The sequence below is a fragment of the Oncorhynchus mykiss genome, chromosome 8, assembly GCF_013265735.2.
Source record: "Oncorhynchus mykiss isolate Arlee chromosome 8, USDA_OmykA_1.1, whole genome shotgun sequence".
Lineage (NCBI taxonomy): Eukaryota > Metazoa > Chordata > Actinopteri > Salmoniformes > Salmonidae > Oncorhynchus > Oncorhynchus mykiss.
The window spans coordinates 24,282,545-24,303,884 of record NC_048572.1 but is presented as its reverse complement, the minus strand read 5'-3'; the positions used below and the strand labels follow the sequence as shown (position 1 = coordinate 24,303,884).

At 41.2% G+C, this 21,340-nt stretch overlaps 3 protein-coding genes across 11 annotated transcripts in view; 2 read left to right on the top strand and 1 right to left on the bottom strand.

The window, feature by feature from the left end:
* ncoa1 (nuclear receptor coactivator 1) overlaps positions 1-5,943 on the top strand; it is a 99,996-nt gene extending 94,053 nt beyond the window's left edge. For 8 of the 9 annotated variants that reach the window (XM_021612059.2, XM_021612060.2, XM_021612061.2 and 5 more), the window contains 2 exons: positions 29-209; positions 395-793. In XM_021612059.2, coding sequence (XP_021467734.2) covers positions 29-209; positions 395-562 — 349 coding nt within the window. In that variant the 3' untranslated portion in view covers positions 563-793. Of the gene's footprint in view, positions 1-28; positions 210-394 lie in introns of all 9 variants that reach the window. The other variant, XM_021612063.2, reaches the window with a different exon arrangement.
* A 485-nt stretch (positions 5,944-6,428) lies between these two features.
* LOC110529655 (putative peptidyl-tRNA hydrolase PTRHD1) lies at positions 6,429-7,506 on the bottom strand. The gene is made up of 2 exons (XM_021612058.2): positions 7,213-7,506; positions 6,429-6,930 (listed from the first exon to the last, which is right to left on the bottom strand). Exons 1-2 carry the CDS (start codon positions 7,420-7,422, stop codon positions 6,760-6,762), a joined length of 381 nt encoding a protein of 126 aa, XP_021467733.1. The 5' UTR covers positions 7,423-7,506; the 3' UTR covers positions 6,429-6,759.
* A 6,269-nt stretch (positions 7,507-13,775) lies between these two features.
* LOC110529654 lies at positions 13,776-20,494 on the top strand. The gene is made up of 5 exons (XM_021612057.2): positions 13,776-14,855; positions 14,937-14,961; positions 15,137-15,535; positions 19,461-19,589; positions 19,774-20,494. The coding sequence occupies exons 1-5, from the start codon at positions 14,849-14,851 to the stop codon at positions 19,985-19,987; spliced, it is 774 nt and encodes a 257-aa protein (XP_021467732.2). The 5' UTR covers positions 13,776-14,848; the 3' UTR covers positions 19,988-20,494.
* The last annotated feature ends 846 nt before the right edge of the window (positions 20,495-21,340 follow it).

Sequence of the window (21,340 nt, the reverse complement as noted above, 5' to 3'; positions counted from 1 at the left end):
TGACTTTGTGTTCTGTCTTGTGTGTCAGCTTATTCAGCCAGACTGGTCAGACGACGCCCCAGGCCTTTGGGCAACAGGGGGTCTACAACAACATGAGTATCACCGTGTCAATGGCAGGAGGCTCAGGGGGTGTGGGCTCACTGCCTCCCATGGGACCACCCGTTGGCCTGGACAACAGTAACCTTGGCAACTCCATGTGTAACGATCAGGTGAGGGTGCCACACCTGAAGTCAGCCGCCGCAACTTAGAAGTCAACTTAGAAGTCGTCGAGTAGAAAAGCAGCAACAGACAAAACTGCCATTTGACCAAAACTGTTGTGGTATCACTTTCCTTTCCTTCTGTTTTTCTCCCTCCTTTCTCCACTGATGTTCTCTCTCCCTCCTCTCCTCATCAGGTACAGCAGGTTCAAGTGTTTGCCGACGTCCAGTGTACGGTGAACCTGGTGGGCAGCGACTCCTACCTAAACCAGCCGGGGTCCATAGGCCCCCAGAAAGGACCCCAGGGGCCTCAGAGCAGCCAGTCCCAGCAGAAGAGCCTCCTCCAGCAGCTCCTCACAGAGTGACTCCTCAGCTCAGCTGCCTGCCAGCGGAAAGGTTCTCCATAGACCACCACAACCTCTTTTCTTTTTCACCTTTTGGTTTTAGACAGCTACCTGCTGGACTGGTTAGGAAGGCCCTGGGAGGGAGACTGAGGTCCAGGTAACAGTCTGTCTACCTACCTGACAGCCTCAGCTCGTACCGTAAGACCGCAACGATCGTTCAGCACTCATTCCTGGTTACATACTTTCAACACAAAGTCTGCTTCCTGTTCTGAGAAAGGAATCAGGTTCCGGTTTTGCCAAGTCGTCGCGGTCGTCAAAACATGTCCCGGTTCCTTATTGGCCCGTTCCATCAGGCCGTCGCAGCAGTACGTTTTGGGAGTACGAGCAGCGTGCAGCTGAGCTCAGCTTTGGGTGGTTAACCCGTCGTCTCGCCTTTTTGCCTCGCGCGGGGCAGGTGGGGCGATGTTGTGGGGACAACGTTTTAAGAATGTTAGGTTTTTAACCTCTGCAATGGAAAGCTCAGTTTCAGCTGGATCTGTGACTGACTGGCTCTCTCCACTGCAGTGCCTGATGGGAGGAAGTTCCCAGCTCTCATTTTTGTTTTTCTGTTCTCATCTGCGTCGTCAGGACAACAAGCATCACGGCCAGGATGGGATGGGAGACTGCTCTGCTCTGTTCAGTTGGCAACACTGTCTTTCCTGGGAGGGCATTTTCAAACTACCTGACTGTCAAACTAACTGTCTGTCCGACACATTTTTCTCCCCAGCATCTGTGAATACGAGCCACAATGGGCTCTCTTTGGCCTATCAGTGTTGTTTTTCCATGTAGAAACGCGCAGCTGGGTAGTATTGTCCAGCAAAGATGAGATTAATTCACACTATCCTCTTTCCTTTCAAAAGCGTAATTGAATTACTCTAAAAAGAAACTGTCATTTTGAGCTCAAACTATACATTGCGATTCATTGCAGGTTTCCCCCCCCCCCCCCCCCCCCCTTTAAAAAAAATTGCTGAGTCTAAGATGTCAGTTATGTTTTAAGGCGACATTTGGCATTATGAAAATGTAACACTGCTAAATGTTGTTGTGGTGGGGAAACTGTCTCTATTCTGTATGTGAAAAAAGAAAATCTTGGTATAAGAATTTTTGCGATTGATTTAGAAATGGCTAACTCTGCTCTTTTGGCATCCCATTGAATGTTTCGATATCCTTAAATTAACCTCAAAACAAACAGGAGTGGATTATCAATATCACACAATGACATGAATATGTTGTAGCTAGTAACCGTAGAATTTCCTCACTAAGAAGTGATGGATGATGAATGGGGTGTTGTCTTGGAAACACAGCTCTATCTATCTCTCTCCTCCGACTCTGCCCGTGATGATGTCACTCCACTGGCCGCACACTACAGCTCTTTTTGACTGCTCATGTGACCTACTGTTGCCCAGTCAGACACTGTCTATCAGCGCTAACCTCTGTTGATATTTACTATACACATTCATTCACATAAAGTCCTGCCAACAAACACAATGTTTTTATAGGGGTAAACAAGAACCTAATAACAAGCAATAACCATAATTGAAGAGACAAAAATAAATGTTTTGCGACGTTGTAATGATAATGATGAAAAATCAAGTCTACTTTGGCTTCTCCGCTCTATCCCGGGTACCTGTATTTCTGATTAACAAGGCTTTCTAAAGGAGAACTGTTATTATCCAACTAGATGTCTCACTGCTGTGTATATACAAGGTATTTCACAAGGTGTGCAACATTACCCGAGCACAGCTAATAACTGAGGAGGGTTAGGGATGATCAGTTGAAATAGCATGTATGATCACCATCCTCCTCCGGAGACCTCAAACCGAACACCAACTCAAACTGAACGCCAATGTTCTATGATTTGTGAATCACTTTATGTACAGTTTCAATGGCGTCTGTGTGCGTGTGCTTTATACTGTACCCAAACAGTGGCTCAGGCATACAACTCAAATTCAACCTGGAAATGGGATCATTTCGTGTGATGTCGATTACAGTTGACATAAAAAGCTGGTAGCAATGTCCATTTGAATACTTTTACAGAAAAAACATTTGTGAAACAGATAAACCTTGATTTTTACATACCAATTGTTCCTGTGTATTTTAAGACACTTAAAAATGTTGCTTTGCTTTTACCCTATTGCATAAATAATGAAATGAGGTATTTCAATTTCATTCTCTTCTGATAATGTTACATTTTTCTTTTCTATTTGAACGGGCCGTGGGTTAACAGTTAGTATTTATCAAGGTTAACGCCATTCCTCAGCCACTGTTTGGTTTATATAAATAAACATACACTTTACAAGACACACGGAAGAAACACAAATGAATAACAGAATGTTTTTGCGGAAGGATTTAATTTGTTTCCAGTATACGTGTACGATATGGGGTACCAGCTAAAAGGTTTCACACTCACAGAAGTATTACAAAGGATATCGTGTTTGTTTGTTTTCATCTTCTTCACATTCTCTCCAGCCTTTGCTCCTCATTGAGGAACAGGCATTTCTGTATGAATAGTGGTAATAGAACCGCATCAAATGTGGAAGTTAATCCGATCTGTTAATATCAACTGTTTAGCATTTGGGATATAATATGCCAAATTCAAAGCACCATTAGACAACGCTCATTAACAAACAGACATTATTTTAAGCAAGACCTGCTCAATGGCAAAGACAGTCCATTCAGTACAGGTACAAAGGTAAATATTTGAACTGGTTCTTCAACATGTTAACATGTATATAACAGACAATGTGAATATGTATTTGTTCAGAATCAACAAAATGTAGTGCTCCAAGTTTGTGGTATTAACTACTCGCTTCCATTTTATTTTCATTTTTTTTTCATTTTGATGTCTATGACTGTCTGAGTGTGTGTGTGTATGTGATTAATACTGTGTATCTGGTGTTTAAGATGGAAACCGATTATGTCCTGATTTGATTTCTTCTTCCTTTTGGATACCTGCAAGTTTTCCTGTGGGTGTTGTTCAGATTGCTCTTTATGTGAGGGAATGGTTTAGCGACTGCTGAATGTGATTTTACTGAGAGAGAAGCAGCATGGATTGGCTTTTGTACGTACGGGTTAATTTAAAAAGGCCATATTATTTAATTTATCTGTTATCAAAAAGTTTAAACAGATCTGAGAAAGTGGAACCTTGGATTCTGAGAAGCATCGCTTCAGTAGTTAAGTGGGCTTTTGTAGATTGCCTGATGTAGTTTTTTTCCATTTTCAAAAGTAATGACCAAAACTTCAAGATGTTTAATTCATATCATATGCAAGCCTCATGCAATTGGATGAGACAAAATGTAGCGTTTGTTCAATTTTCTAAAATGAAATAGTCTCATACCTATACATACTAGCTCCTCTTTGACCACACAACTAATTTGTGGTAGTTTGTGCTTTGCCTGTTTGTCCTTTATTTCCTTTTTGACACGTTTTGTCCTAAGATACTGACAAGTGACCTATCAGCTATAGTATTTTTATGTAACTTGTATTCTTTGGAATTTCCCAAAGTATGATCAGTTAGAAACTTATTCTCCCTGTTGCCATTGACTCCTAGCAAAGATGCAAAAGGTATTGCATGGCCTGACGTGCTGTCATTGTTTACAGGAAGAGAGAACCTTGCAACAGCTAGCTATGCACCTTAGCGAAAAAGCATTTATTTTACACTGATTTAAGTATTCAAAGCCACACTAGAATCTGAATCAATTATTTAAATCATGGTATTTTCAGTCATAAGTTTCTTGAAGAGGAGAAAAAAACTACCTAACTTTACTTTTTTTTAACTTAAACTAGTGTTGTTGATAATTGTCTGATCTATCAACTGAATCTCATAAAAAAATATTAATGTATTTAGCTGAATACTTTATACCAAATTTGAGGTGCCTCTTGTATATATTTTCTGCGTAGAAGACTGCTCCTCGCTGTTTGATGATAATGTTAATGAGGATTTTCTTATCTTTACCTTTATAAAACAAGTTTGTTGTATTTTACATGACTTTTTTAACTAAATATCTAAATATTCCAGGAATTTGCAAGAAATACAATCTAGTTTTGCACTTTATATCAGAATTATTAAGAGGAAACAGGCCATCATGAATACTGTTCAAATCAGATGACTATTTCACGATTAGGAAGAAAAAAAGGAAATCCCCTGAATGTATTACAAAGTCAAATATTGATTTGACTTTTCTTTAGCAATCCTAGTCATTTCTCAGGTTCTTAAAAACAAAGAACTTGGTTGTATAGCCCATCAATATGATGACTAAAGAGAAGTGTACTTTCTCTACAACTAATCTATGTAGTTTCAGTTCTCTCTGCCACAGATCCTCAATCTAAACTATGCGTATCTTCTTCAGGTGATCCACTGCCCCTTCCCTCGGCCATCAGCTAACTAACGCGCGTACACTCATACGTCTTGTCTTGCAGCAGCTTCAACTGTTAAAAACATTCCCCCTCAGCTATGCTCCCTGCAATTATTGTACTCTGCTATATAGTGTAGCATCAGTTCTATTCACTATGTTTCTAGGCTTAGTAATACCTACCAAGCAGTAACAGCCCTACATACGTTTACTGCTATCCCTTTTGCATTTCTTTACCACCTTATCACATACTGTCTAATACAGAAGTAACATCCTTAGATAAGAGTACTGCACTCTACCCTACACAGATATTACCTCTCAACTGTTAGATTATTGGAGCAACTGTTTGCTGATGATGTTTGTCAAGTATTGTAAGTGCTGCCTTATCGAGACTGAAGTTGGTTGTGGTTGGAGAACTCAAAAGCTTGTATCTCGCCACTTATAAGGGCAATGATTTCTCATTGAAACGAGGTTCCACTTTTTCCCCTGTAAAATGAATATATATATTTATATATATATATATTTTACACATTTTGTCCAGTTATGTTTATTATACTTGTATAAACTTGTTTTTAGAGAGGCATCGGAGCAGCTGTGTAGGACAATATGAATGAAGTATCTGGAAGAATTATGCATGTTTTTATTTCTGTGTCCAGGTGGAATACCTGGGATAAATCCTACCTTTTCTTAGGACATTGTAGACAATCAGTCTCAGGCTGGGTCCAGTACCTACAGGGGGTCCCCCCTGTAGGCTGAAAAACAAACAGTTTTTGCATCTACTGAAATGTCTTATTTGTCTGTCTGTTTTTTTGGGAGGTATGTGGCTGCTCAGACTGGGATTAGTTCAAAGTTTACACACTTCTACACATACACCTCGTGCGTTCGGTCCCTCTGTTGCTTTTTCAAGGTGAAGATGCTGACCTTGAAAGGAAATGATGCTTTGACTAACAAATCTATAACATCCATGAATGTGAGAATGCAACACATCGCAATAAAAGCACCGTGTAAAACAGGTTATGTAATGTTGGTTGATTCTCTATTTTATTACTATATACTTCACTCTTCATTTCATTACTGTCACTAGGGCTCCCGGGTGGCGCAGCAGCCTAAGGCACTGCAACTCAGTGCTAGAGGTCTCACTACAGGCACCCTGGTTCGATTCCAGGCTGTTTCATAACCGGACGTGATTGGGAGTCCCATAGGGCGGCGCACAATTGGCCCAGCTTTGTCTGGGTTTGGCCGGTGTAGGCCTTCATTGTAAATAAGAATTTGTTCTTAATTGACTTTCCCACTAGCTACATTCTCTTTCAACCTTTTTATTTATTTTATTTATTTCACCTTTATTTAACCAGGTAGGCAAGTTGAGAACAAGTTCTCATTTACAATTGCGACCTGGCCAAGATAAAGCAAAGCAGTTTGATACATACAACGACACAGAGTTACACATGGAGTAAAACAACCTTAATTTATTTATCCTGACTAATAATACAAGACACAAATTAGAATCATTAAATTGTTTTATTGCATCTACTATGTTTGTAAACAGATTCCACTCATCAGCAGCTAGAGAAAGACCTTACATAACCTGTCACCAATTCACCCTTTCATTGAATCACAACATATGTGGCCACATTAAATTACATGGCCAGACATCCACTCATTAAATGGCCATCTGAAGCAGACACTGAATCTGAAGCAGACACTGAATGATGGTTCCTCACCGAGATGCACAGGTCAACCCCCCCCCCCCCAAAAAAAAAAACATCTTAACTGGTGTGGAGCCGTGGTCCAGACTCCATTCACCACATGCATGTACAGGGTGTGTCTGTGTCATTTGAACAGTTTAAACTTGCGCAGCAGAGGGTGTACAGTGTCTTTAGGGTATGGCTTCAGGGCCAGGCAGGTGGGGACGTTCTCTGGCTGTTCGACCCACAGCTTGTGAGCCACCCCCTTTTCTGTCAGCGTCTCAGACAGGCTGGACAGGGAGGCCTGGTCCAGAGCCTGACAAACACAGATGATGAGAAAGAATCACTTCACAAGCATTAGTTTTATCTACATCCCATCTTATACCACTGCATAACTTCCATCCTACTATATTTACATTACATAAAGAAACGTACAAATTATTTTGTATTGAGAGGCTACTTTTATGCAGCTTGATATGAGCCAACTACGCATGTGCAGAGTCAATTTGCGCACACGTTTGCGCACTACGGAAAATACTGGCATTTAGTTAACTAGTAGAAGTATAATGTTGATAAACTTGCTAGCGGTCCCAACTACCTGAAGCACCACTTTGTGCATGCTGTCCAATTCTGCCAAGTACTCCTGCGTGTCTGGATCGTTGTAGTTCAGATGAATTGCGGCGGTGGCAGCATGGCAGGCTTGCGATATAACCGCTCCCAATGGCCAGGACAACGTATGGACCAGATCCGAACGGACTACAACATACTGGACAAGGCAACGGGGGGCTGCGGTTCCTGACGCCGCCATCTTCAGTCGGCAATGGTGGCGTGAGGCAGCTTAAAGGCTCTTGCTGGCTTTGCTGCAAATTCTGGTTTATTTATCTTCCGGGTAGGTACTGTATGCCACCTTATGGCCAAAGAACGAGACACATCCCTATCTAAAATATTTGTAATGTCGCTTGTTTTTCATACCCCAGTTATCAAATTATCATGTTTTTGCATGTATGACCTGGAAACCGATGTTTATGCCAGGCAAATATGCTGCTAATGAGGGAGATTATTGTCTTCTAACTGTTAGCCTGTTTTTGTTCTCCTCATCTGTCCAGGCCAGGGCCACAGACACCTGTAGTCCCACATGGAGGAATCCTGTTGTGGAGGACCATAAAGATAAGACTGCTGTCCAAACTCCAGTGCCCTGTATCCTTAGGTGGCATGGGTCAGGCCCAGTGGTGATTTTAGATTGTAAATATTGTTGGGGCAAACAAAACAAAAAATGTGGGATGTATGCCAGCAAAAACACAACACTAAACAATACATTAATTGCGCTATAACGGTGACAAATGGTGCCCACAAACTGTTAGGGCCTACATAAAGCTGTCCCAACAGCAGTCCCAACATCTTACCACTGCTACACCTGGCTCTCAGCGGAGCCTTGTTTGGCAGCAAAACAGTTAATTCAGCCTCATTTAATGCCTCAAAAAAAGACAGCTGATATGGCTGACTTGCTTAAACAAATGTGGTTTCTACTGACAATTGAGATGTACAAACTATGGCATAAGTGACAACAAGCTGGTAAGAGGCAATCCATCATTTTGATTCAGATATTAATGAGCGAGCCAGGATGGACTTCAATATAACTATTTGTTCAGCACTTTTGAAATGTACAGCGACAGAATTCAGAACATGGGCCATTCTTACAGTGTTCTCCCTGTACACCAAGTCAGAACCACAGGATAATTAAAGGGGGCATATAAGCAGACAATGAAAGCTCTTACAATATTCAATGATTACATTTCTCAAAAGGGTAATAGGCTACATGTGCATTGCCAAGTCAGAACAGTAGGTGAAATTAAGAGGTGAAAATAGAGGCACATGGGCTACCAACAGCTTAATACACAACATACAATTAGTATTACTTTCTTAGCTACAGTATACATATCTCCCTGGCATATTACATTTATGCAGCAGCATATAAGACATTGTTGGACTCACCTTGTTGTGCTGTGCTCACTTGAACAGGAAGGTGGTGCAGCAGTCCTTCATGTGCAAATTTTGTCAAACTTTTATTATTACCTGCCATTATCTGGATTTATGGTGCTTTCAAGACAACTGGGAACAGGTTGAATCATGATGACATCAGGGATCTTCAGGTCGAAGCTCTAGAAAGAGACCCGAGTTCCCGATTTACAAGTTGGTGTTGGATGAAAGTTCAAAACAAATTTCACATGCGTAGCTTGTTTTTTCCCAAATTCCCATTTTTCCCCAAGTTCCCAGTTGTCTTGATCTCACTAAAGTCAGATTTTGCAGTGCCAAGTTAACAGTTGTTTTGAGCGTGGCACAAATCATGCTTCATTGACAGCATGGCCAATGTTGAATGTTAACCATTATAAACTAGGAAAAGAGACCCTTAATCTTAGACTATGGACCAAACAGCCAGTCCTCTGAATAGCAGGCTAATAATTGCTTTGCAATGCTTCCAGTTAGCCACTGATTCCTTCCAAACCACTCATTGTTGAATTTGCGATTTCCAACTTCTGTAATATTTATGGGCGATGAGCACCGATACGTTTTATCTATAATTTTTCTTCATTATTTATCTTCATATGACAAGGATTAAAAAGGATATGCCAACAGATTGTCGACTTGATTCATGATGATGACTGCTGGCTTTTTGAAAGTATTTGAAAGTATGATGTTGACATGATCAGCCCAATCAAAGCTACTGTAGATATTAATTCAGGATTCCGATTTGACTCAGCCATGCCTCCTTGCCTGTCCAACATTTCCTCATCTCCCACCCCTTCTAATGCGACTAGCCCTGACGCTTCTCCCTCTTTTTCCTTCTAAAAAGCTTCTCCCTGCAGGCGGTCACTGAGTCCGAGGTGCTAAAGGAGCTCCTGAAACTTGACCCCAAAAAAACATCTGGGTCAGATGGTTCAGACCCTTCTTTAAGGTTGCTGCCCCTATAATCGCCAAGCATGTCTCTCCTTTCTGGGGAGGTTCCCATTGCTTGAAAAGCAGCCACCGTTCGTCCTTTATTTAAAGCAGGATAGCAAGCTGATCCTAACTGTTATAGGCCTATTTCTATTTAGCCCTGTTTATTGAAAGTGTTGGAAAAAATGGTCAATAATCAACTGACTGGTTGTCTTGATGTCTATAGTATTCTTTCTGGTATGTAATCTGGTTTCCGCTGAGGTTATGGATGTGTCACTGCAACCTTAAAGGTCCTCAGTGATGTCACCATTGCCCTTAATTCTAAGCAATGTTGTGCTGCTATTTTTATTGACTTGGCCAAAGCTTTTGATATGGTAGACCAGGTATTCCCAAACTGGGGGAACGCTCAATGCCGTCGGGGGTACGCCAAATGAAATAAAATGAATCTTCACATCTGTCTTATACTCAGCTGGCCCCTCCCCTAATTTTGTGTTAAACACTACAATAAAGCAATCTTAGTGTCCAACAAACAGTCTATTTATATTTTCCAACAGGGCTATACATTTGGGTGAGGTTTTTTTCTCACCCGAGTAGCCTCGTTTCACTGCCAAAAATAAAATGAAACCATCTAGTGTTCAGCTAAATAACAACACAATGTCAAATACAGGTAGCCTAGTCAAATAATAATTAACATCCAATCACATTAACCGTTACTCTCCTGCAGGAATTCCACTAACGGTCCATATGTAGCCAAACGTAGCTGTAAGACACTGATGCCCTTTGTAACCACGTACCTATATGAGAGTGAATTCTCGGCCCTCATTAGCATGAAAACTAAATACAGCCACAGGACTGTGTGTGGGTAATTATTTAAGACTGAGACTCTCTCCAATACAACCCAACATTGCAGAGTTATGTGCATCCTTTCAAGCACACCCTTCAAATGAACCTGTGGTGAGTTATTCACAATTTTTGATTAACAAATAAGGTTTTATATGTAAGATGGTTAAATAAAACGCAAAATTATAGATTATTATATTATTATTTGTGCCCTGGTCCTATAAGTGCAACTTTGTCACAACCCGGCTTATGGGAAGTGGCAAACTAACACTCATTCTTATGTTTAATAAATGTATCATATACTGTGTGTGTGGCAGGCCTACAATGATGGCAAAAAACAACATTTGAGAGTGTGCTGACTCTAGTGCTAGACGGGGTACGCAGCTGGAGGTTGAATGTTTGAAGGGGTACGGGACTATAAAAGTTTGGGAACCACCGCGGTAGACCATTCCATTCTAGTGGGACGGCTAAGGAGTATTGGTGTCTCTGAGGGGTCAGTGTATAAAGTCAGAACATCTGCTCTCTCAGCCACTGCCTGTCACCAAGGGAGTACCCCAAGGCTCGATGCTAGGCTCCACGCTCTTCTCAATTTACAACAACATAGCTCAGGCAATAGGAACCTCTCTCATCCATTTATATGCATATGATACAGTCTTATACTCAGCTGACCCCTCCCCTGATTTTGTGTTAAACACTACAATAAAGCAATCTTAGTGACCAACAAGCTTTCTCTACCCTTAACCTTGTTCTGAACACCTCCAAAACAAAGGTCATGTGGTTTGGTAAGAAGAATGCCCCTCTCCCCACAGGTGTGATTACTACCGCTGAGGGTTTAGAGTAGTCACCTCAAGCTCTAGGTACTTGGAAGTATGGCTAGACGGTACACTGTCGTTCTCTCAGCACATATTAAAGCTGCAGGCTAAAGTTAAATCTAGACTTGGTTTCCTCTATCGTAATCGCTCTTCTTCCACCCCAGCTGCCAAACTAACACTGATTCACATGACCATCCTACCCATGCTAGATTACGGAGACATAATTTATTAAGGGTGCACTCGAGCAGCTAGATTTTCTTTAATGCACAAACATTTCGCTACACTCGCATTAACATCTGCTGACCATTTTCAGTTCGCTGCAGCTAGCGACTGGAACGAGCTGCAACAAACACTCAAACTGGACGGTTTTATCTCAATCTCTGAATTCAAAGACTCATTCATGGACACTCTTACTGACAGTTGTGGCTGCTTTGCGTTATGTATTATTGTTTCAACCTTCTTGCCCTTTGTGCTGTTGTCTTTGCCCAATAATGTTTGCACCATGTTGTCATGTTGTGTTGCTACCATGCTGTGTTGTCATGTGTTGCTGCCTTGCTATGTTGTTGTCTTAGGTCTCTCTTTATGTAGTGTTGTGTTGTCTCGTCGTGATGTGCGTTTTGTCCTATATTAATATATTTGTATTTTTAATCCCAGTCCCTGTTCCTGCAGGAGGCCTTTTCCCTTTTGGTAGGCCGTCATTGTAAAAAATAATCTGTTCTTAACTGACTTACCTAGTTAAATGAAGGTTAACATTTATTATTATATATATTTTTTAATATAACGTGATTTGACATTTTATCTGTGGCCAATTACCTTAAGCCTTCTTGGATGGGCACTTGAAATGTAACTCTATGGCAGCACCCAAGGGGCTTGAATTTTCAAGCTCAACCCTTAGACTTGGCTGTGACGTAATGTCCCGATGAGTGACAGAACACTGAGCCAACACTCCATATTTTCTGCTGCTTGCCCCACCATCACATAAAGCTCTGAGCTGAAACACCTGCATTTTGGAGCTGCCTTACTCAAGAAAATAAAAAAGAGACCATGTTTGTATGCAGCTTTATTAACTCTTTGATAGATTGATATATATTTATCAAACTCAGCAAAAAAAGAAATGTCCTCTCACTGTCAACTGTGTTTATTTTCAGCAAACTTAACATGTGTAAATATTTGTATGAACATAACAAGATTCAACAACTGAGACATACACTGAACAAGTTCCACAGACATGTGACTAACAGAAATGGAATAATGTGTCACTGAACAAAGGGAAGGGTCAAAAGGGACAGTCAGTATCTGGTGTGGCCACCAGCTGCATTAAGTACTGCAGTGCATCTCCTCCTCATGGAATGCACCAGATTTGCCAGTTCTTGCTGTGAGATGTTACCCCACTCTTCCACCAAGGCACCTGCAAGTTTCCGGACATTTCTGGGGGGAATGGCCCTAACCCTCTCCCTCCGATCCAACAGGTCCCAGGCGTGCTCAATGGGATTGCGATCCGGGCTCTTCGCTGGCCATGGCAGAACACTGACATTCCTGTCTTGCAGGAAATCACACAGTATGACTGGTGGCATTGTCATGCTGGAGGGTCATGTCAGGATGAGCCTGCAGGAAGGGTACCACATGAAGGAGGAGGATGTCTTCCCTGTAACACACAGCATTTACATTGCCTGCAATGACAACAAGCTCAGTCCGATGATGCTGTGACACACTGCTGCAGACCAAGACGGACCCTCCACCTCAATCGATCCCGCTCCAGAGTACAGCCCTCGGTGCAACGTTCATTCCTTCGACGATAAACACGAATCCAACCATCACCCACGGTGAGACAAAACTGCAACTCGTCAATGAAGAGCACTTTTTGCCAGTCCTGTCTGGTCCAGTGACGGTGGGTTCGTGCCCATAGTCGACGTTGTTGCCGGTGATGTTTTCATTACCTGCTTTACAACAGGCCTACAAGCCCTCAGTCCAGCCTCTCTTAGCCTATTGCGGACAGTCTGAGCACTGATGGAGGGATTGTGCATTCCTGGTGTAACTCGGGCAGTTGTTGTTGCCATCATGTACCTGTCCCGCAGGTGTGATGTTCAGATGTACCGATCCTGTGCAGGTGTTGTTACACGTGGTCTGCCACTGCGAGGACGATCAGCTGTCCGTCCTGTCTCCCTGTGGAACTGTCTTAGGCATCTCACAGTACGGACATTGCAATTTATTGCCCTGGCCACATCTGCAGTCCTCATACCTCCTTGCAGCATGCCTAAGGCACGTTCACGCAGATGAGCAGGGACCCTGGGCATCTTTCTTTTGGTGTTTTTCAGAGTCAGTAGAAAGGCCTCTTTAGTGTCCTAAGTTTTTTCATAACTGTGACCTTAATTGCCTACAGCCTACTGTAAGCTGTTAGTGTCTTAACGACGGTTCCACAGGGGCATGTTCATTAATTGTTTATGGTTCATTGAACAAGCATGGGAAACAGTGTTTAAACCCTTTACAATGAAGATCTGTAAAGTTATTTGGATATTTCTGAATTATCTTTGAAAGACAGGGTCCTGAAAAAGGGCTGTTTCTTTTTTTGCTGAGTTTCTTATTTATTTATTTTTTTTTTACATTGTTTGCAAACTGATATGTGACACGTATTAATGCCAAAATAACATGCAAAACAGGCAATCCCCCAAAACATGTGGGGTTCAAAACAGGTGGGGCTCTGAATAATGGGTCGCCACTGGTCAGGCCACATGTAAGACCAGAGTGCTTGTTACAGTGAGATACTGTTCTATTACTGGTACTGCAGCTATATTTTATTTCTGCTTTACACCCTGTCCAGTATTATCCATTAGAAGGCAATGCAGTGTGTTTATATGAGACACACATTGCTCCATCAAGCAAAGTTTCACTTAATTTCTATTTCTACATAAACACACATCAATCTCATAGATTTTCTGCAACCACATCTAACTTGTCTTTCAACTTCTGTAATCTACATAATTACTTGGCATCATGACTCACTTCAAATGAATTGTCAAAATAAAAATATATCAATGATATAAATCCTTTAATTTGAATTGGTTTGATTTGATGTAGAAAGATGGACAGCTTTATCTCACAGTCCTATTAGCAGGACGAACTGTACATGTGTGATTGCAGGTGTGGGAGGAGACATGATTTCGCTATTCAGGAAGTGCAAGCAGTGACAACACTTTTATTTTATTTATTTTATTCAACGATGGATGTACCACAATTAGGGTATGCTATTATGTCTATTGTTGATGTACTAATTTAGGTGAAGTAGTCATTTTCATATTTGCTTGTGGCTAGATTTTGGATGTCTGATGTTCCGTCATATAGAAGATGATGATTGAACAATACTTTTGAAATGACTGGCATTACATGATTTCAACATAGAACCACAGGATTTGTAAGCACATTTAAATTTCAACACTTGCAGAGTTTTGACTCTCTTGCACATTTTGAGATGACCACTGAACTGTGGTTAAGCATAAACACATTGAAGTTAACATTTAGGACAGTTTCAATTCGAGTCTACGTGACGTATGAAATCCGCCATTATGACTCAGCCATGAACATGTGCATTTTTTCGGCAACAGACCCATCCATGACTGGATAGCTCTTCAGAGGACACATGAAAGTTTAATTATGGAAGGTAGGCATACCCTTTTTTCACATGATAACTTTAAAAGCATCACTCTTTCCTTTTTTTCTAAACTTTACATTTGTATTACAGCTGGGCAGTTGGCAGAACCCACCAGGTATGGAATAGATAAAACAATCATAGTGCTACACAGTTTGCTTGATTTGGAATGTTATTTATTTCTATATAGTATCTGATTAATCAGAATATGTCACTGTCAAAAAATCTGATATTGTATCCAAAACATAATGGGTTAAAGCCAATGTATATTTCTGTGTTTCTACATTTTCCAGCACTGATGATATGATTAACCTGAGTTGCCTATTGGCTGGGGGAAGCTATGGTGCATACCAGTTCGGCAATACTTGTGTTATAGACTCCATTTTGGCTGGAATTCATGTTCTTGCCAAAATGTATCCCCAAATTCGAGATTTGTTCACGAGGGATAACAAAATCAATGCGGTTATACGTTTCCTAGACTTCGCCAAGGTCAATGAGGCAAAGGCACTGTGGCTTATTAACTTGAGCCTTCGTAAGGAAAAAAACCTCATGCAAAATGAATTTGTAGATATCAGAGGTTATGTTAGAGACCACTTGTCAAACTTCATTGAACTGGTATGTGCCAACTTCGACTATGATGACTCGCAATCAAGCTCCACACCATGTGACACAGTTCTCAACAACATATTGAGGTAATTATTCATTAGGTGTGCTTGCTGAAGGCAATGCACAACTCTAGATTTCTTACATACTCATATTATTATTATTTGATTTCTTTAGCCCAATCTAGAGCTAAAGTAATATAAACTATTAACATGAAACCAACTTTAAAAAGTACAGACTGACCCAACTTAGATTGCTTGTGAAATAATTTTTTATAGCGTTTACACTTGTTGAACTATAATAATATTTAATTAAATGAGCTCCCAATGCATTTCAAGGACCATAGACTTGAATGGTAAAAAAAATACCAAAGTTGACCACAACTACAAAACTACTGACCACAACCACACAACAATTGACCATGACTAGTAACCAAATTACTGACCACACAATGACTGAACCACACAACTACTGACCACAACCAACCACACTTACTTGAACACAACTACTGCTCTGGTCTGCACTAGCTCTGGTCCGGAGCATAGCTAGTAGTTAGCTAGCTCTGGTCCACACTAAATGGTCTAGCTTTGATCTGCACTAACTTGCTCTGGTCCAGGGTGTAAATAGTTGCTAGCTACCTCTGGTCCCCATTAGCGGTGGTTTAGCTCTGTTCCGCACTAACAAGCTCTGGGCCAGCTCTGGTCCACGGTGTAACTAGCTAGCTTTGGTCCATACTAGCATTGGTCTAGCTCTGGTCCACACTAACTAACTCCGGTCCAGGGCATACCTAGTAGCTAGCTCTGGCCCGCACTAGCTCTAGTCCAGGGTCTAGCATTGGCATAGCTCTGGTCCACACTAGCTCTGGTCCAGGGCCTAGCATTGGTCTAGCTCTGGTCTGCACTAGCTCTGGTCCAGGGCATACAGACTGACTTGACTTAAATTTCTTCAATAAAGCTTTATGCTAGAATTGACCACAGTCACTTCTAATACCACTGCAATTGCATTAACTACCACTACAACTACTACCACAACTACATCCACAGTCCCCACTACTACTACCACCACCATTAATATTTAATTATTTGATTTATTATTATTAACTACTGACCACAATTAATGACCACAACTACTGGCTACTGCCACAACTGTCCACAACTATTGACCATACAACTAATTACCAAAATTACTGACCACAACCACACAACTACTGACCACACAATTGCTCACCAGAACCACACAACTACTGACCACACAACTACCTAACCACACAACTACTGTCCTCAACTACTGACCACACAACTAATTACCAAAACTACTGACTGCAACCACACAACTACTGACCACACAACTACTAAACCACACAACTACTGTCCTCAACTACTGACCACAACCACTGAACACAACCACACAACTACTGCTCTGGTCTGTACTAGCTTTGGTCTAGCTCTGGTCTGCACTAACTCACTCTGGTCTAGGGCGTATCCAGTAGCTAGCTCTGGTCCAGGGTCTAGCTCCGGTCCGCATTAACTGTTCTGGTCCAGGGTGTACAGACTGACTCCACTTAGATTTATTCAATAAAGTGTTATGCTAGACTTGACCATGGTCACGACTAATACCACTGCTATTACAGTAACTACTACTACCACCACAGCTACTGCCACAGTCCCCGCTACTACCACCACCACTACAGCCACAGTCCCCACTACTACCACCACCACTACAGCCACAGTCCCCACTACTACCACCACAGCCACAGTCCCCACTACTACCACCACCACTACAGCCACAGTTCCCACTGCTAACACCACCATTACTATTAAAATGTTAATCAAATCAAAATATATTTTAGATTCTTCAAAGTAGCCGCCCTTTGCCTTGATGACAGCTTTACACACTCTTGAAATTCTCTCAACCAGCTTCATGGGGTAGTCACTTGGAATGCTTTTCAAACAGTCTTGAAGGAGTTCACACATATGCTGAGCACTTGTTGGCTGCTTTTCCTTCCCTCTGGGGTCCAACTCATCCCAAACCATCTCAATTGGTTTGAGGTTGGGTGATTGTGGAGGCAAGGTAATCTGATGCAGCACTCCATCACTCTCCTTCTTGGTCAAATAGCCCTTACACAGCCTGGAGGTGTGTTTTGGTTCATTGTCCTGTTGAAAAACAAATTATAGTCCCACTAAGCGCAAACGAGATGGGATGGCGTATCGCTGCAGAATGCTGTGCTAGCCATGCTCGTTAAGTGTGCCTTGAATTCTAAATAAATCACTGACAGTGTCACCAGCAAAGCACCATCACACCTCCTCCTCCATGCTTCACGGTGGGAACCTCCCATGCGGAGATCATCCGTTCACCTACTCTCCATCTCAAAGATGAGGCGGTTAGAAGCAAAAATCTCAAATTTGGACTCATCCGAGTAAAGGACAGATTTCCAACGGTCTAATGTTCATTACTCGTGTTTCTTTGCCCAAGCAAGTCTCTTCTTATTATTAGTGTCCTTTAGTAGTGGTTTCTTTACAGCAAATCGACCACGAAGGCCTGATTCACCCAGTCTCCTCTGAACAGTTGATGTTGAGATGTGTCTGTTACTTGAACTCTGTGAAGCATTTATTTGGTCTGCAATTTCTGAGGCTGGTAACTCTAATAAACTTATCCTCTGCAGCAGAGGTAACTCTGTGTCTCCCTATCCTGTGGTGGACCTCATGAGAACCAGTTTCATCATAGTGATTGATGCTTTTTGCAACGGCACTTGAAGAAACTTTCAAAGTTTTAGATTTTCCGTATTGACTAACCATCATGTCTTAAAGAAATGATGGACTGTCGTTTCTCTTTAATTATTTGAGCTGTTCTTGCCATAATATGGACTTTTACCAAATAGGGCTATCTTCTGTATACCACCCCTACCTTGTCACAACACAACTGATTGGCTCAAATGCATTAAGAAGGAAATAAATTCCACAAATTAACTTTTAACAAGGCACACCTGTTAATTGAAATACATTGAAGCTAGTTGGAAGAATGCCAAGAGTGTGCAAAACTGTGGCTACTTTGGAGAATCTAAAATATAAATATATTGATTTGTTTAACACTTTTTTGCTTATTATATGATTCCATATGTGTTATTTCATAGTTTTCATACCTTCACTATCATTCTACAATGTAGAAAATAGTAAAAAAATAAATAAAGAAAAACCCTTGGATGAGTCGGTGTGTCCAAACTTAGGGTTGTTGTCCAGATTTTCATCAAGGGTCTCGCTATACTTTGCTCTGTTCATCTTTCCCTCGTTCCTGACTAGTCTCCTAGTCCCTGCCACTGAGAAACATCCCCACAGCATGATGCTGCCACCACCATGTTTCACCGTAAGGATGGTGCCAGGTTTCCTCCAGATATGACACTTGGCATTCAGGCCAAAGAGTTCAATCTTGGTTTCATCAGACCAGAGAATCTTATTTTTCATGGTCTGAGAGTCCTTTCGGTGCCTTTTTGCAAATTCCAAACAGGTTGCCATGTACCTTTCACTGAGGAGTGGCTTCTGTCTGGCTACTCTACTATAAAGGCCTGATTGCTGCAGAGATGGTTGTCCTTCTGGAAGATTCTCCCATTTCCACAGAGGAACTCTGGAGCTCTGTCAGAGTGATTACTCAGTTTGAGCGGGCGACCAGCTCTAGGAAGAGTCTTGGTGGTTCCAAATTTCTTCCATTTAAGAATGATGGAGGCCACTGTGTTCTTGAGGACCTTCAATGCTGGAGACATGTTATCTTTATTCCCAGTCATGTGAAATCCATAGATTAGGGCCTAAGGAATTTCTCAATTGACTGATTTCCTTATATAAACTGTAACTCAGTAAAAATATTTTAAATAGTTGCATGTCGCATTTATATTTTTGTTCAGTGTATGTAAAATAACAAAAAAGAAAGCCACTGGAAGTTTGGAAAGAACATATAGTACACTATGAATTTTTTTTTAACCATAACTTTACATTTAATGATCTCCCCTTAAAATGTGTTTTATAGGAAGTTTGAGGATTACGGTGAGGTAAAACCCTTAGGCACTTCTCGTCATGAACCCAAACTCATCCTGGTAGACATTGATGACCGGATGTGTATCCTACCTCCCCTCTCCATCACTGATGATTATGAAAGGTACTAACTATACTGTATGTAGCAGGTTAAAGTCAGTCTTCGTGATATCTCTCAGCTAGATTGATCCACTGACTTAGACTAGTCTGTATTATGTGATGTTATTTCAGAAGAACTATAGTACTTTAATGCTTAAGGACCACAATGCAGGTTCAATTGATATAACCCACTGGCCTCAATGTTTCAGGACATACGAGCTCCAGTTCCTCCTGATGGGACAGAGTACATCCCTGTCCAACCACATGGTCCTGTTCCTGTGCACTCAGCTGACTGGCAGATGGATGATCTATGACAACATGAAAACACCCCTGGTCCAGGACATTGGTGTGAGTGAACTACAGAGAGCTACAGAGAGGGACAAGTATGTTTCCTATCTTGCTGCTTATGTGAAGAAAGAATAATAATAAGGCTGCTTCGGGAGTCAAGGGCATCCTCTTTAGATTTTAGTTCTGTATTTCCGAGATCCTGTCCCAACTACAACTATTAGCATTATAAAAAAATCCCCATAAAATTCTGTCAATTTAAGATAGAGATGTTTTTTTGCATTGGTGGTAAAGGGTAACAGAGCTTAGGCCATGTTTGTCAGACCATGAGACATCCCGAAAATCGGTCTTTTCACAAAATCGTCTGTAGTGTTTGAACAGTTTAGCCTATAAAACTATTATAACCCCTCTATTGAAAGATGAGACTCTCGCGTCTGAAGTTGGTACAGAAGTTGGTGCCAACATCTGTCTGTAGTCTCCGAACAGTTTGGAGTACACACTAATGCTTCTCTGTGGAAAGGTGACATGCCTCACAAGACTCCTCTGAAGGTGTCCCGGTACCAGTTGAAAAAATGAGTACAAGTACAACACTGTTCAAAAGTTTGGAGTCACTTAGACATTTCCATGTTTTTGAAAGAAACTTTTTGTCCATTAAAATAACATCAAATTGATCAGAAATACAGTGTAGACATTGTTAATGTTGTAAATGATTATTGTAGCTGGAAACGGCAGATTGTTTTTTAATGGAATATCTACATAGGCGTAAAGAGGCCCATTTATCAGCAACCATCACTCCTGTGTTCCAATGGCGCGTTGTTAGCTAATCCAAGTTTATCATTTTAAAAGGCTAATTGATCATTAGAAAACCCATTTGCAATTATGTTAGCAAAGCTGAAAACTGTTGTACTGATTAAAAAAGCAATAATACTGGCATTCTTTAGACTAGTTCAGTGTCTGGAGCATCAGCATTTGTGGGTTTGATTACAGGCTCAAAATGGCCAGAAACAAAGTACTTTCTTCTGAAATTCATCAGTCTATTCTTGTTCTGAGAAATTAAGGCTATTCCATGCAAGAAATTGCCAAGAAACTGAAGATCTCGTACAACGCTGTGTACTACTCCCTTCACAGAACAGCACAAACTAGCCTCGCTACTTTTATAGCCTCGCTACTGTATATAGCCTGTCTTTTTACTGTTGTTTTATTTATTTACTTAACCTATTGTTCACCTAATACCTTTTTTGCACTATTGGTTAGAGCCTGTAAGTAAGCATTTCACTGTATGGTCTACACCTGTTGTATTCGGTGCACATGACAAATAAACTTTGATTTGATTTGAAACTGTATATAACCAGAATAGAAAGAGTAGGATGCCCTGGTGCACAGCTGAGCAAGAGGACAAGTACATTAGAGTGTCTAGTTTGAGAAACAGACGCCTCACAAGTCCTCAACTGGCAGCTTCATTAAATAGTACCCACAAAACACCAGTCTCAA